Source organism: Hemicordylus capensis, chromosome 4, assembly GCF_027244095.1.
Source record: "Hemicordylus capensis ecotype Gifberg chromosome 4, rHemCap1.1.pri, whole genome shotgun sequence".
NCBI classification, from domain to species: Eukaryota; Metazoa; Chordata; class Lepidosauria; order Squamata; family Cordylidae; genus Hemicordylus; species Hemicordylus capensis.
The window spans coordinates 92,114,634-92,128,842 of record NC_069660.1 but is presented as its reverse complement, the minus strand read 5'-3'; the positions used below and the strand labels follow the sequence as shown (position 1 = coordinate 92,128,842).

Below are 14,209 nucleotides of genomic sequence, written 5' to 3'. Positions count from 1 at the left end.
CAGAACATGTGGTTTGAGGGCTTCCATTGTAATCTTGTGAACAGAGCCTTGGACTTTGAACCGATGAAAGATCTGAGATAAGCCCCATCCAGTACTGGTTTCAAAATTCCTATGGGTAAAACATACCATTTGGGAGGCCATTTGTCATGGTGATGTCTGCAGCATGGAATTATAATCTCCAGAAGAATCTTTGTTCTATGAAACTGAAAGATATCAGTGACTTATTCCAAGACAATCTTAACTGGTGATATTCTGTTTATGCTAAAATAAAACAAACCTGCTAGATAAATATCAATTGAATATTCCTTTCCTTGAATTTCCTCAGCATTGTGACTACCATTGATATTCAGCTAGTGCAGGGCTGCACAGCTTTGGCTCCCCAGCTGTTGTTGGACTACCATCATCCCTGACTCTTGGCCACTGTGGCTGGGGGTGATGGGAGTTGTAGTCCAGCAATAGTTGGAGGGCCAAAGTTGTGCATCACTGAGCTAGTGGGAAGAGAACAGGGTTGATAAAAATCAATGATTAAAAAATAAATTTAAAACATTTATTTTTAAAAAATTTATTTGGATTTTAAAAAATTTAAATCAGATTTTTTTAATTTGTTTTTTATTTTTTTAAAATAAATAAAACAATACAAAAAGAACCTAGGTCAAAGATATCAACATGAATTTTAATCATAACTATGTCTGAATCCGGCTAAAGAAGGCCAATGAAGGAATAGAGGATTTGGGGGGATGGTGAGAAATAAAAAGTTTATCTGTATTTAGTAAATACAGTTTATTTTTGAGCAAAAACCTCAAACATTGCAAATAATTGAATCTAAAAATATGATGTCTTTACACAACATCACTTAATGTTCTTTATAAAGCTATTGAGTGGGTGTATGCACACATTATGAACACATACACAAGATCAGTTGGTGCATATTAGTTGTCCTTTTGCATCCTTTAATCAATCAGTCAGTCAATCAATTTAATTATCAATGATATAGATTACATCCATGTACTCTGTATTAATTAATTCAGAATTAAAGTTAAAAGGTAAAGTGTGCCGTCAAGTTGATTTCAACTACTCCTAAATTCCTTACAATCACTTATTTGAATTAAAGCAAAAGTCTTGTGGCACCTTGAAGACTAACAGATTTATGGAGGCATAAGATTTTGTAGGCTAAAGCTCAGACTCAAGAAGTGTTATCCTCAATTAGTATTTTTAATTTTTAATTTTTATTTATATATTTATTTATTTATTTATTTATTTATTTAACACATTTATATACTGCCCAAAACGCAAGTCTCTGGGCGGTTTACAACAAAACAATAAAAACAACAGATAAAAAGATTAAAACATTACAACCATTAAAATTTAACACATTAAAACTATTAAAAACACAAAACAATATCTAATTAAAAGCCTGGGTGAACAAATGCATCTTGACTGCCTTTTAAAAAGTTGTAAGGGGGGGGGGCTCTTATCTCAGCAGGAAGTGTGTTCCAAAGCCTCCTGGCAGCAAGGGAGAAGGCCTGTCCTTCAGTAGCCACCAGACGGAGCTGGTGGTATCTGCAGACAAACCTCTCCAGATTATCTCAATGGGCAGTGTGGTTCATAGCGAAGAAGATGTTCTCTTAATTAGTAGGTCTATATATACATGTAGATATATACAGCAAGAGAATTTATAGTTTCTTCAGGAAGTCAGTGATGTACTGCAAATAACTAGGGTAGTGGTGGTGTAAGATCTGAGGATGGAGTCCATATAAACAGACATCCCTACTGTGCCAATGCCCCAAACCAAAATGCTGTGCCCAAGGCTGCCTGGTTTATATATGGTTAGTAGACAGAAAACCCCTGGTTGAGCCTCCTGAGTCAATGTAGATTTGCTTTTGTATATCTATTCTTTCATCAGGTTATGTCATTTATTTCTGGTATTCCTCAGTAGGGTCTGTAGAATGTGGTTGCTAGAGAGCTGCCTCTCAGCCTCGAGGATGTAGTCTAGCTTGTTCATGATGACAACTACTGCTTCTAAACTGTCAGCTTCTTTTGATGTCAGAATTGTTTCTGCCACTGTGGATGGCATCACATTCTGCATGGCTGAGATTATGTGGCAAGTGGTGCTGTTTGCAGAAACTGCTGAGTCAGAATTTACCAGGGACTTTTACACACTTTACTGGCTTTACTGGGAGGCTTTCTCAGTTCACTGGGAGGCTTTACTGCAAACTTGAAGTTGTCCCCAAAACCCGACACAAATAGTGGATTTTTTTTACCCCAGATATAAATGAGGTTACACTCAGGCTTGTAGACAGCCTCAAAGTCTGGGGGGAAGGGAATTTCAAAAGTTGGGGGGGGCAGGTTATATGGTCTTTTAAAAACAATTTGCAGCCTGAGGTAAATTTTGGGGGTGTCAATATCAGCTCATTACACCCTGTAGTTACAACCCACACTCCAACACACTGTGTAAACCCCGGATTGTGTGTGAACTGCTCCCCAATAACTCTCAGGGACTTTGGGGTAAATCTGGTCGATATGTGAACACAACCCTACCATTCCAGAGAAAATGCGAGTCGAAGGGCTTTAAAAGCCCCTTGTGAAAAACCCTTGGAGGCTTCAAAAGGGACAATAGTCTCCTGCCTAGTGACAGGAGTTAATTGATTCAGCATAGCCAGAAACACTGAGCAGCATCCAGACTAAATTACTTAAAGTATAGTACTACTCAGTAGTTGCTCTATAGGCCTACTTAATTTCAGCAGGACCACTCAGAAATCATTTAATCTGGATGTTGCCCAATGTTTTATTACTAACTCTTGTGTTGTGAATTGTTAGTGTGTTTATCTCATATATTTAAACTTTAGAATTGGTACAGATGAGCATTTCGTGGTGATTTAACCCCACTGCTTACCAGATGTTTTTTGTCATTCTATGTATGTATACATGCATGGGTATCTGCCAACTGAGAATCTACTGAAGTGGGTTCTTGTCTACAAAAGCTCATGCTACAATAAAGTGTACATATTTAAAGTGACACAAGACTCTTTGTTGGTTTTGCCACAACAGACTAACATGCTACCACTTAAAACCCCATTTCAGCCATCTATATATATATAATTCTCCTGGGTGTGCCCAGGAGAAATGCGTCCCGGCAGCCCAGCTGATTGGCTGGGCTGCAGGGGGCGCCTGATTGGCTGGCAGCACACCCAGGAGAATTCGCTTGCTGGGCGGCTGCGGAGGCAAGGCGGCGGGCCCAGGGCCGTGGCGGCGGAGACCAGCGAGGCGGTGGGCCCAGCAAGGTGGCGGCGGCCCCGGCCGTGAGGCGGGGCGAGGCGGCGGGCCCAGCGCGATGGCGGCGGGCCAGGCCGTGGTGGCGGGGCCCAGCGAGCGGTGGGCCCAGCGAGGCGGGGCAAGGCGGCGGGGCCCAGCGAGGCAGCGGGGCCGGGCCCGGCCGCGGAGGCAAGGCGGCGGGCCTGATGGCGGCACTCTGGGGCCGGCCGCGGCATCGGCGGCAGCACTCTGGGGCCGGCCAGGCCCGCTGGCGGTGGCGGCCGCACTCTGCCCCGCCGGAGACGGGGGGCGGGAGGAGAGAGAGAGGTAGTCTGGCCTGGCCGGGCCTGGCCGTGGAAGCGAGGCGGCGGGACTGGCTGGGCCGCGGAAGCGAGGCAGCGGGACTGGCCGGGCCCGGCCGCGGAGGCGAGGCGGCGGCGGCTGCACTCGGCCCCCGCAGGGCGGCGACGGCCGCACGGGTCAGCTAGTAGGTATGAACTTCAGGTAGCAGGATTGTCAGGTGCAATCCTACCCTGCTTATATAACTTTAAGAGGACAAGAGGATATGGAGCAGCGTTTCTTCCCCATCCTAATGCAAGGTTGACTCAGCCTTCCATCCTTCCGAGGTCGGTAAAATGAGTACACAGAATGTTGGGGGCAATATGCTAAATCATTGTAAACCGCTTAGAGAGCTTCCAGTTATAGAGCGGTATATAAATGTAAGTGCTATTGCTAAGTGCTATTGCTAATTACCAACGTCTTTCCTTCTCTCCTGCCTGCTTTAGCAAGCACGACTTTAGTTCCATCCTGCAACAGGCATCACAACAGCGAGGTAGGAAGGGGCACCTCACTGTAGAGTCTGTAGGCTCTACTTCATCCGAGTGAGAGGCAGGGGCTCTGTTGTACTTGGCAAACCCTACATTCAGTTCATTCTTATTGGTGAAGTTTCTAGTAACTTTAGAGTCGGTGAGTATGTATCAAGGAAGCGTTAATTTTTCTAGTGTAATGCATTGCAGAGTGCAAGCATACCATCCTGTGCATCTGGCATATGGTCTTGTGCGTAACTGACCGACTGACACACACAAGTAGACTAAGCCTGTTGTCTGAAAAAGATGCACCCACGCAATTACTCCCGTTTCTCCATGCAACATCAATTTGATTAGGAAGCATCACTTGCTTCCCAAATTGGGGATGCGGGAGTATTTACGATGTACCTCTGCTCTGTATCACTCCAGGGCAGAATCAAGGTTGCATTATTTGAATGCCTTATGATTATGTTCTTTTGATTGGTTAGGGGTATAGTGGTGGGGCGGAAGCGCAGGGGCCGCGCCGGTACTTCTCAGCTTCTTGGGGTGGCCATGGCCATGGGGACTGTCATGGAGAGCGTCTGCACTTCTGAATTTGCAACTACACCACTGCTGAAGACTGAAACTACGAACACATGCCCTCCGATCCCCTTCTCCCTTGGGTGAACCTCACGTCAATGACCTCATCATGCTCAGCTTCACAGTGTCAATGTAATAATCTCTTTGGGATCTCTCATGGGTTTTTAGCACAGCAGGGGATATAAGATGTCTCTTCCATATGCCCTCATTTATTAATCTGGTTGTCTGAAGGATATAGAGGCACTGTTTCTTTTCAAACAGGCGTTTAGACCCCATCCGTTTTCTGCATATACGTCTCCATGTACAGCTAGATTGGCTGGATCTGAGACATCTCTTACCTAATCATTCTTGCAGCCCCAGTTTATGTATATTTACTTGGAATTCAATCTCACTAAATCGAAAGTGGTCGCTAAGAGTCGACACCCGACTTGATGTTACCTGGGAGGCCCCCAGTTACCACAAACCAGACGAACAAAGGATGATTGAAGGAAGCAAAATCACCGTTTATTGAAAACCAGCGCTGGTGACGCTCCCAGTACCTCACGGTGAAACCTGAGAGACGTGCCCAGCTGCCTGGGTCACAAGTTTTTATACTTTGGCATAACGACATAGCTGGGCGTCAACATTCAGCCCCAAAGAACCAATCAGTTCATGACATTCGTACATATGCTTGCATAGAGGCTGGACTTGGCGCTCTAAGTTTCTATTTCACAGCAGAGAGAGAATTAATGAATAGAAGACGCCTTCCCATTCCTAGAACAATACAGTTACTATTCAGGGGAGCCTATCTCTCCCCGCGGCTGCCAACTCCCACTGATTCTGCTCTGGGCAGATAGCGGACTGAACACTTTCTTTGGGTCTGTACTTTCCCATCCCACAGAGGCACTGACTTGCAAACACACGTTCTACAAAGCAATGACAAAGCAGCTTTCTGAAAAGGCCTTTTCCATTCCACATTGACTGCACTTAATCAGTCAATCAATCAATCAAATCGAAAGAGGCTTATTCTCAAGGCTGCAAACCCACTGAACTCAATGGGATTGAATTCCAAGTAAACCCGTGCAATAAGATTGGGCTCTACGAGTCCACATATCTGCAGCCATACAATTCGATTAGTCAGCCGCGGAGGAATCACAACCACCTGAAGTGTCCCGGATCAATCTCCGTCTCTCCATGCACGCCTTTTCCTTATACACGCTGCCTGCGCCCAGGAGAAGGAATAAGGGACTCCCAGGCTGTGACGTGTGTTGCCATGGTGACGCCCAGACGGCGTCTCGTGGTGGGAGGAGGGAGCGAAAGCAGGAATGAAAACAAATATGGCGGAGAGGAGCAAGACGGCAGAGACGGGTTAGTTATTATAGGGGCAGCAGTCCCGAGGGAGGTGAGGGGGTTCGAGGAGTTTGCTTGAATCTGGGAAAGTGGCGGAAGCCGCCGTTTATTTAAGGGTCAAGGAGCAAAGCGACGTGTCCTTCACGTAGGGCACCGGGTGTGGGGAGAGTCAGACGTCGGCCCCTTTCTCTGGAAGATTTGGTAAAGAGCGACCTTGTATGACGTAAAAGGCGCTGTGGGCAAGTGTCTCTTTCAGGGGGTAGGTGCGAGGGAGGTTCGGGATAAGGGAGAGAGGAATGCTCTTTAAAAAAAAAAAAAATCTCCCTCTCCTTTTCTGTTTGCCCTCATATATGACTAGAGATAAGGAAAAGATTGCCCTCGCAGAGTAAGGGAGAGAGGGACCTGCTCCTAGAGTATGAATGAGAGCCTAGACTCCTTTGTCTAGGGGAGACCCTCTTGCTCTCCCAGGGAGTGGAGAAAGAAGGTGACAACTAGGGCACTTTACTAGAAGGAGAGCCTCCTTCCTTCGTCTGTAGCATCAGGAGAGGACATTTATCAAGGAACATACACATCAGAAAAGCATGAATTTAAATTACGTTTCTAACCTGCTCCCTAAGACAGGAAATCAGAAGTGCACCTAGGTAATTTTGGAGTCCAGACCTAAAGGCCTTTTGAGCCCCAGGCGCCCCCCCCCCCCTTACAAGTTAAGCATCATTTTTTCATTTTTTAAAAGTGTAGGTTCTTGAGGGCACAAACCCAAGACAGACTAAAGAGGATTTGGGGGCCCCCAGGGGGTGTGGAGGCCCTCGACTTTGGTCCTGAAGTCCAGGGGTAAGAGTGCCTCTGCAGGTAATACCAAAAACTGCAGTCTAATAATATTAGGAAAGATGAAAGGATGTTGATATGCTTAGCTTAAAAGAAAGGAAGACATGCAGCTGGAGCCCAGGTGTGTTTATTCAGAAGAAAGACATGTGGTTTCATTGGGTCTTACTCTGAAGTACAAGTGCACCAGGTTGCAATTTTAAGAGGGCTATGTTTATTTATTTATTTATTTATTTATTTATTTATTTGATTTCTATACTGCCCTTCCAAAAAATGGCTCACGGCAGTTTACACAGAGAAATAATAAATAAATAAGATGGATCCCTCTCTCCAAAGGGCTCACAATCTATGAGTCACAATCTACTGTCACAATGTTGACGGTATTCAAATATGTTTAAAAACAAACCCCAAACCATGAGGGTAGGTGGTGTTCTTGTGAAGACAACACAAGAAGCTATGCATTTATGAACACTCAATTAATGGGGATAAGTAGGATATACAAATGTCTGTGTCTTTAGGGGATCAAAGGAGGGCTTTTTACATGGAATAGAAACAACCAGCTCTATAGGACTGCTGTTCATTTGCACTGAATTGCAGGATTTAGTAATCCAGAATAAATTGATACAACTTTATAGGAAGGCCCTAAATATGCCAATTTAGCACTGTTTCAATTTCAACAACCTAGTCTGAAAGCACGAACTGAGAAACACAAAAAAGATAGTGCAAGTAACCTTGATTTGTATCTTGCTGCACATTAAGGGATATTGGTACCTCTGTCTTCCCATCTGAAGCAAAGGAGGAAAGTTAGGGCCTTTTAGGATGACTTTGTGTGTGCACAGAGCCACTCATATAATCTCTTCTCTTAAGACAGAAGATGATTTCTTTTGTGGGGAGACTGCATTTTGTGTGTTGGAAAAATATAGACTTTGCCCTAGTACCATATAAATTGCAAACACTGTGTGGAATATACTTGTGTGAGTGGCACAGAACCTCTTTGATAATGTCTGTGCTGTTACTGTGATGTTGTGGCCATGTCATTATGGACTTTTACAATGGTTTCCTTCACATTCATCAGAAAACAAAACAAGCTGCCCTACAGTATCAGTCAAGCATGGGAGTGTTCTTATGTCCCCCTGGCGCTTGTTGGACATCAGCAAGGTTAATCTCCCCCACATACTTTGTGGCAATAATCTGCAATTTAATTAACTTTGCATTTTATGATGATGGAGCATTTTCGCTTCTTCTGCAGCAAGTTCTTACCCTCTTTCCATTATGTGTGGATGAGATAAAATGCTGATGTATTTTAAAAGAGACTTGAAGCCAACTATCTAATAAGCACTCACTTTTTTAATCATGTGGAAAACCTTTTGTATTTTTCATATGGAGTCTAGAGAAAATGTAACTGATCATTAATTTATTTATTTGTTTATTTATTTAACTTGTATACCACCCAAACTTTCATCTCTGGGTGGTTGACAATGACATTAAAACAATTAAAAAATATAAAAGGTTAAAACAGTTTAACAATTTTAAAATAGTATAAAATTAAAACCTACAAATTTAAAAAGCTGAAAAAGCTTGGGTGAAGAGATGGGTCTTCAGATGTTTAATAGTCAGAGATGGGGAGGATCGTATCTCAGCAGGGAGCGCATTCCACAATCTTGGGGCAGCAATTGAGAAGGCCCGTCTCCATGTTGCCACCAGACGAGCTGCCAGTAACCAGAGACGGACCTCCTAAAGCAACCTCTATGAATGGTGGGGCACATAATGAAGAAGACGTTCTCTTAAATATACAGGGCCTAAGCTGTTTAGGGCTTTATAAGTTATAACTAGCACTATGTATTCTGCCCGGAAATCTATTGGCAGCCAGTGTAGCTCCCTCAGCAAGGGAGTAATGTGGTCTCTCCGAGATGACCCGGAAACCAACCTGGCTGCCCCATTCTGAACCAACTGAAGTTTCCAGACTATGTACAAAGGCAGCCCCACGTAGAGCTCATTACAGAAGTCCAGTCTGGAGGTTACCAACAAATGTACCACTGCTTTGAAGTCATTGATCTCGAGAAAAGGAAGCAGTTAATGTATCAGCCGAAGCTGATAGAAAGCACCCCTGATAGAAAGCACCCCCTCAACCTGAGAAACCAGAGAGAGGTGTGGATCCAGAAGTACTCCCAGATTGCGAACCTGTTCCTTTTGGGGAAGTGTTACCCCATCTAGAACAGGCAGGTCAAAATTGTCTCTGGAGTTCTTACCCCACACAATAAGTACCTCCGTCTTATCTAGATTCAGGTTCAGTTTATTCTCCCTCATCCAGCCCATTACTGCCTCCAGGCAAGCATTCAGGGAAGATTTGCCATCTCCTGAAGAAGTTGACATGGAGAAATAGATCTGGGTGTCATCAGCATACTGATAACATCCCGCTCCAAATCCCCTGATGAGAATCCCCGGAGAATCCAAATCCTCCCAGTGGTTTCATGTAGATGTTGAAAAGCATTGGAGAGAGTATGGAGCCTGAGGGGATACCATACTTAAGCTCAGATTTTGAAGAGCAACAGTCTCCAATCGACACTACCTGGAATCTGTCCGAGAGGTAGGATCGGAACCACTGTAAAACAGTGCTTCCCAACCCCCTCAGACGTTCCAGAAGGATACTATGGTTGATAGTATCAAAAGCTGCCGAGAGTTCCAAAAGGACCAACAGAGTCACACTTTCTCTGTCAATTCCCAACTGGAGATCATCTATCAGGCCAACCAAGGCAGTCTCCACCCTGTACACTTTAGAGTTTCCCAGTCCAATATCTTGTCAACAACTCCTTTTATAGGATTAGATTGGATCACTTTCAGTTTGTGACTCCCGAGGATGTGGACAAACCGCTTCGGACTGTGTGTCCTACAACCTGTTCTCTTGACCCTTACCAAACTTGGCTTATTTCATCTGATAACTGTATTATCTGAGAGGGTCTGGTAAATATTATAAATGCTTCTCTGAGGAAGGGATGCCTCCTCGTCTTAAGGAGGCTGCTATTAGACATTATTTGAAGAAATCTGTATTGGATCCTTCAGAGTTGGCTAATTTCAGACTCCTTTCTGATCTTCCATGGTTGGGCAAGGTGATTGAGTGGGTGGTGGCCTTGGCTCCAGGCAGTTTTGAATGACACATATTATCTAGACCCACTTTAAACTGGCTTTTGAGTGGCCTACGGGGTTGAGACTGCCTTGGTCGGTCTGATGGGTGATCTCCAGTTGGCTGTCAACAGAGGAAGTATGACTCTGCTGATCCTTTTGCAACTCTCAGCAGCTATTGATACCATTGTCCATGGTATTCTCTTGAGTCACTTGAGGGAGGTGGGATTGGGTCGCACTGTTTGACAGTGTTCCTTCCCTACTTCTCTGGTAGCTTCCAGGTGGTGTCACCTGGAGACTGTTGCTCTGCAAAGCGAGAGCTAAAGTATGCACAAGGCTCCATACTGTCTCCAGTGTTCTTTAACATTGAGATGAAACCACTGGGAGAGATCATCAGGAGGTTTGGTGTTGGGTGTTATCAATATGCTGCTGATAACCAGATCTATTTGTCCTTATAAACTTCATCAGAAATTGTCATAACCTCCCTAAATGCCTGCCTGAAGGCGTTAATGAGCTGGATGAGGGATCAAACCAAAGTTGAATCCATATAAGAAGGAGGTACTGACCACCTTAACTGGCTCAGCAGGGAAATGCTTGTCTAACAAGCAGAAGGTTGCCGGTTTGAATCTCCACTGGTACTATATTGGGCATCAGTGATATAGGAAGATGCTGAAAGGCATCATCTCATACTGCACAGGAGGAGACAATGGTAAAGCCCTCCTGTATTCTACCAAAGAAAACCACAGGGCTCTGTGGGAGCCATGAATCAAGATCGACTTGATGGCACACTTTACTTACTGACTGTGATGGGGTCGGGACCCAACAGATGGTTTAGATTTGCATGTTCTGGATGGGGTTACACTTCTCCTGAAAGATCTGTAACATAGCTTGGGAGTGCCCCTGGATCCAAAACTCTCTCTGGTTTCTCAGGCTGAGGCAGTGGCCAGGAGCTCTTTTTATCAGCTTTGGCTGCTACGTCAGCTACATCCATTTCTGGAGGTAAATGACCTTAAAAGAGTGGTGCATATGCTGGTAACATCCAGGGTTGACTACTGCAATCTACTCTGCTTGGGTCTGCCTTTGTACATAGTCCATAAACTACAATTGGTACAGAATGAGGCAGTCAGACTGGTCTCTGGGATAACCTAAAGGGACTGTATATCATTGATTTTAAAAGAACTGCCCTGGCTGCCTATATGTTTCTGGGCAAAATACAAAATACTGGTTATTACCTATAAAGGCCTCAACAGCTTGGGTCCAGGGTACTTAAGAGAGCGCCTTCTTTTTCATGAAACCTGTCACTTACTAAAATCATCTGAAGAGGTCTGGTTACAGTTGCCACTGGCTTATTTGGTGGCGACTTGGGGCCAGGCCTTCTCTGTGGCTGCCCTGGGGCTTTGGAGAATGCTCCCTGTTGAAATACGAACATCTCCTTTTCTGTTTGCTTTTAGTAAGACCCTCAAAACGCACCTGTTTTCACAGGCTTTTAACTGAAAAATTTAAACTATTTAATCTGTTTTTATCTTGTGTATTTTACCTGTTTTTATTCTGTTTGTACTTTTTAAAAAGTTTGTACACCACCTAGAAATGCATATCAGGCATATGATATGGTAGATAGATAATATAGAAATGAACAATAAGGATGAAATTGAATGTATATGAAACATTCATTTATTGATAATTTTATTTTCATATTCATATTAGAACCTTTACAGCTATTTAGCTATAATAAAATATTCTTACTAAAGAAAGAATCCAAATGAACAGTACTGCAGAATTTAAGATATGCATGTGAAAAGTGACTATAGAATTAAGGGACTGGAAGATATTCCAAGGCAAGGATATCTACACATCAGCCCCACACAGTTCAATCTACACAATTCTGGCCAAAATGGGTCACAAGGAGGGAGCAAGTCTCTATAACAGTTTCATTAACAGAGTCTTGAACTGTTTTAGTATTGTCTTAATATTTGTTACCATTTTTAGCCTACTTTCTGTTAATGGAACTACTCTGGGGTGACTGGTGAACACCCCTAACTGAGTTTGGGCTTGTATGGGGGAATTAGCAAACTAGAATGGAACAGTCCCACGTCAGAATAAATTTGTGCAAAGTGCTGGTCCTGGGGAGACAAACTGACAGAGAGTAGGTTGAGATTCAGGAATATAATCAGTTTATTGAAAGATTTAGGGGTACAGTGGAAAAAGAGTTGATTAAGGCAGTATTATTACTAAAGTTGATTAAGGCAATAATATTACTAAAATATGTCACAGAGATTAACCAGGTAGTTTGCAAAGAGGCAATTTAGCTTGGTGTCTGAATTAGATGAATTCCAGGCTGGCTAGAGGAAGAAGGCTTTAGAGAAACAGGTTTTTGGATTTAGGAAAGAACAGGGATAGGGAGTAGCCCAGGGTGATGCAGTGGTTGTTATACTACCTTGCTCCTTCTTTTGAGTGGCGATTGGACGCTTATGGCTCAGAAGCAACCGAAGGACCTCTTTCCTCAGGAACTGACCAGGAGCCAGGAGGCAGCATCGGAGAATTGAATGCTGTTAGGGGTTGAGACAGCAGGGGTAAATCTAAAAGGGGTCTGGTCTCATGTAGCCAGCTCCTCATAGCAGCGTGGCGTGTTGCACAAATCGGGCCAGCTAAGAAGGCTGATCTAGAGGCTAAGAGAGGGAAAGGTGCGAAGAGCAAAATGCACCCTGATGTTATGGTGCGAGTAAGTTCAATTGCCCAAACAGCAGGTGGCTCCAAAGTATAGAGACCAAAGGAAGCACACTGGCTCATGAAACTATGGCCAGTTATAGTCCAAAACATGCCCTGGGGCAAAATGCTGACTGCTTCTCCTGCCTGAGGAGGGAAATTCCAAAGAATCCATTGTCTTTATTGATTGTGCTAGAGTACACACAATGGAGTGAAATGGTAAAAAGCAACCAGTATGTAAATGGATGTGCAAGGGCTTATCTGTCAGGTCGAAAAGACCCAGTAAACTGATTAGGTTTTTCTTAATGAGTGCACCTCCTGAGTTTCTGTGACCATTATCCTCTTTTGTTGGAGAGGGGAGCAGCATTTGCAGTGCTTTCCTGAAATTCCTGCTGCGATGATTAATTTAGCTTGTTTGAGATGACGAAAGAGTGGGGAATAACAGGGTCAGTCTTTGGGCAGAAAGACCTTGAAGTTAACTTGGAAGCTAACTCAGGTCTGCTTAGACATTCTCAATAGAAGGAAAGGCGTGAAGCTAATCCCTTTCCAATTCACGTGATAGCTGGTGAACCTGGGGGCGATTGTCCAACTGCCTGCTAAGTGACCTATTCCCATGTACCAACAAATGGTGAGCCCATGATCCCATGAGGCTCTAAGCATGTGAACAGTGGGAACTACAAGCCTGTAGTCCTAGACCTGAGCAGAGAGGCTTCTGGGAACCCTCAGAAAGGCCGTGCTGGCAACATTTCTGTAAGGAAAGTAAGCTTATGAGATCACTCAGCTCTGTGTGTGTGTGTGTGTGTGTGTGTGTGTGTGTGTGTGTGTGTGTGTGTGTGTGTGACCCTATCAACTTTGCAATGCCTAGACCAATATGAACTAAATTGGGTACGATTGTAGGGATACATAGGGACACTTCAACGGTGTCGTTTATGATAATGTCATCCACCACAAATAAAGATGGCACACGCGTAAATGTTTGAGGTGCAAGTGAGCTAAGTTGTAAATCGCTTAACTAATTTGAGCCAAATTTGCTACAGCTGTAGGGACACATAGGGACACCTCAATGACATAGTTGGTGATTATGTCATCCAGCCTGATTTAAGGTGATGGATTCATTGATGTTTGAGGCACAAGTGAGTAACTTGTGGACCGTCTAACCGATTTGAACCAAATTTGGTACCAAATTTGGTACAGTTGTAGTGAGTGACACATAGGAGCACCTTAACGGTGTTGTTTGTGATGATGTCATCCAAATTTTCATGGACTGAAGACTACATCAGATGTGTGATGTATTATGCTTAGTTATTAAGTCATTAATGCTTACAAATTAGTCTCATTGAATTTAGATTTACTTCTGAGTGATCATACATAGGCTAGTGTTGCATGTAAATTCCAGCTTCAACTAAAGTCCTTGCTCACCTAACTGTGGGAATCTTGTTTACATTGACCGATTCTAAACAAGCTTCCTAGTTAGCTTAGTCCTCCTAGTAACGAATTGATCAGCATCCCCAGAAACTGAATTTTGCCTTCCCTTGCATCCCATTTGGTGCCTTTGGGAAATGTCATCTCTCACCAATTTTGGGAATTGTCCTCACATT

The 14,209-nt window shown here is 43.9% G+C and overlaps 1 protein-coding gene across 2 annotated transcripts in view; it reads left to right on the top strand.

Annotated features, from left to right (window-relative positions):
* Positions 1–5,860: 5,860 nt before the first annotated feature.
* The window catches only part of AGBL4 (AGBL carboxypeptidase 4), a 1,553,201-nt gene continuing 1,544,852 nt past the window's right edge, over positions 5,861–14,209 (top strand). For both annotated transcript variants that reach the window (XM_053245332.1, XM_053245331.1), the window contains exon 1: positions 5,861–5,984. In XM_053245332.1, the coding sequence (XP_053101307.1) occupies positions 5,942–5,984 (43 nt within the window). In that variant the 5' untranslated portion in view covers positions 5,861–5,941. The remainder of the gene's footprint in view (positions 5,985–14,209) is intronic.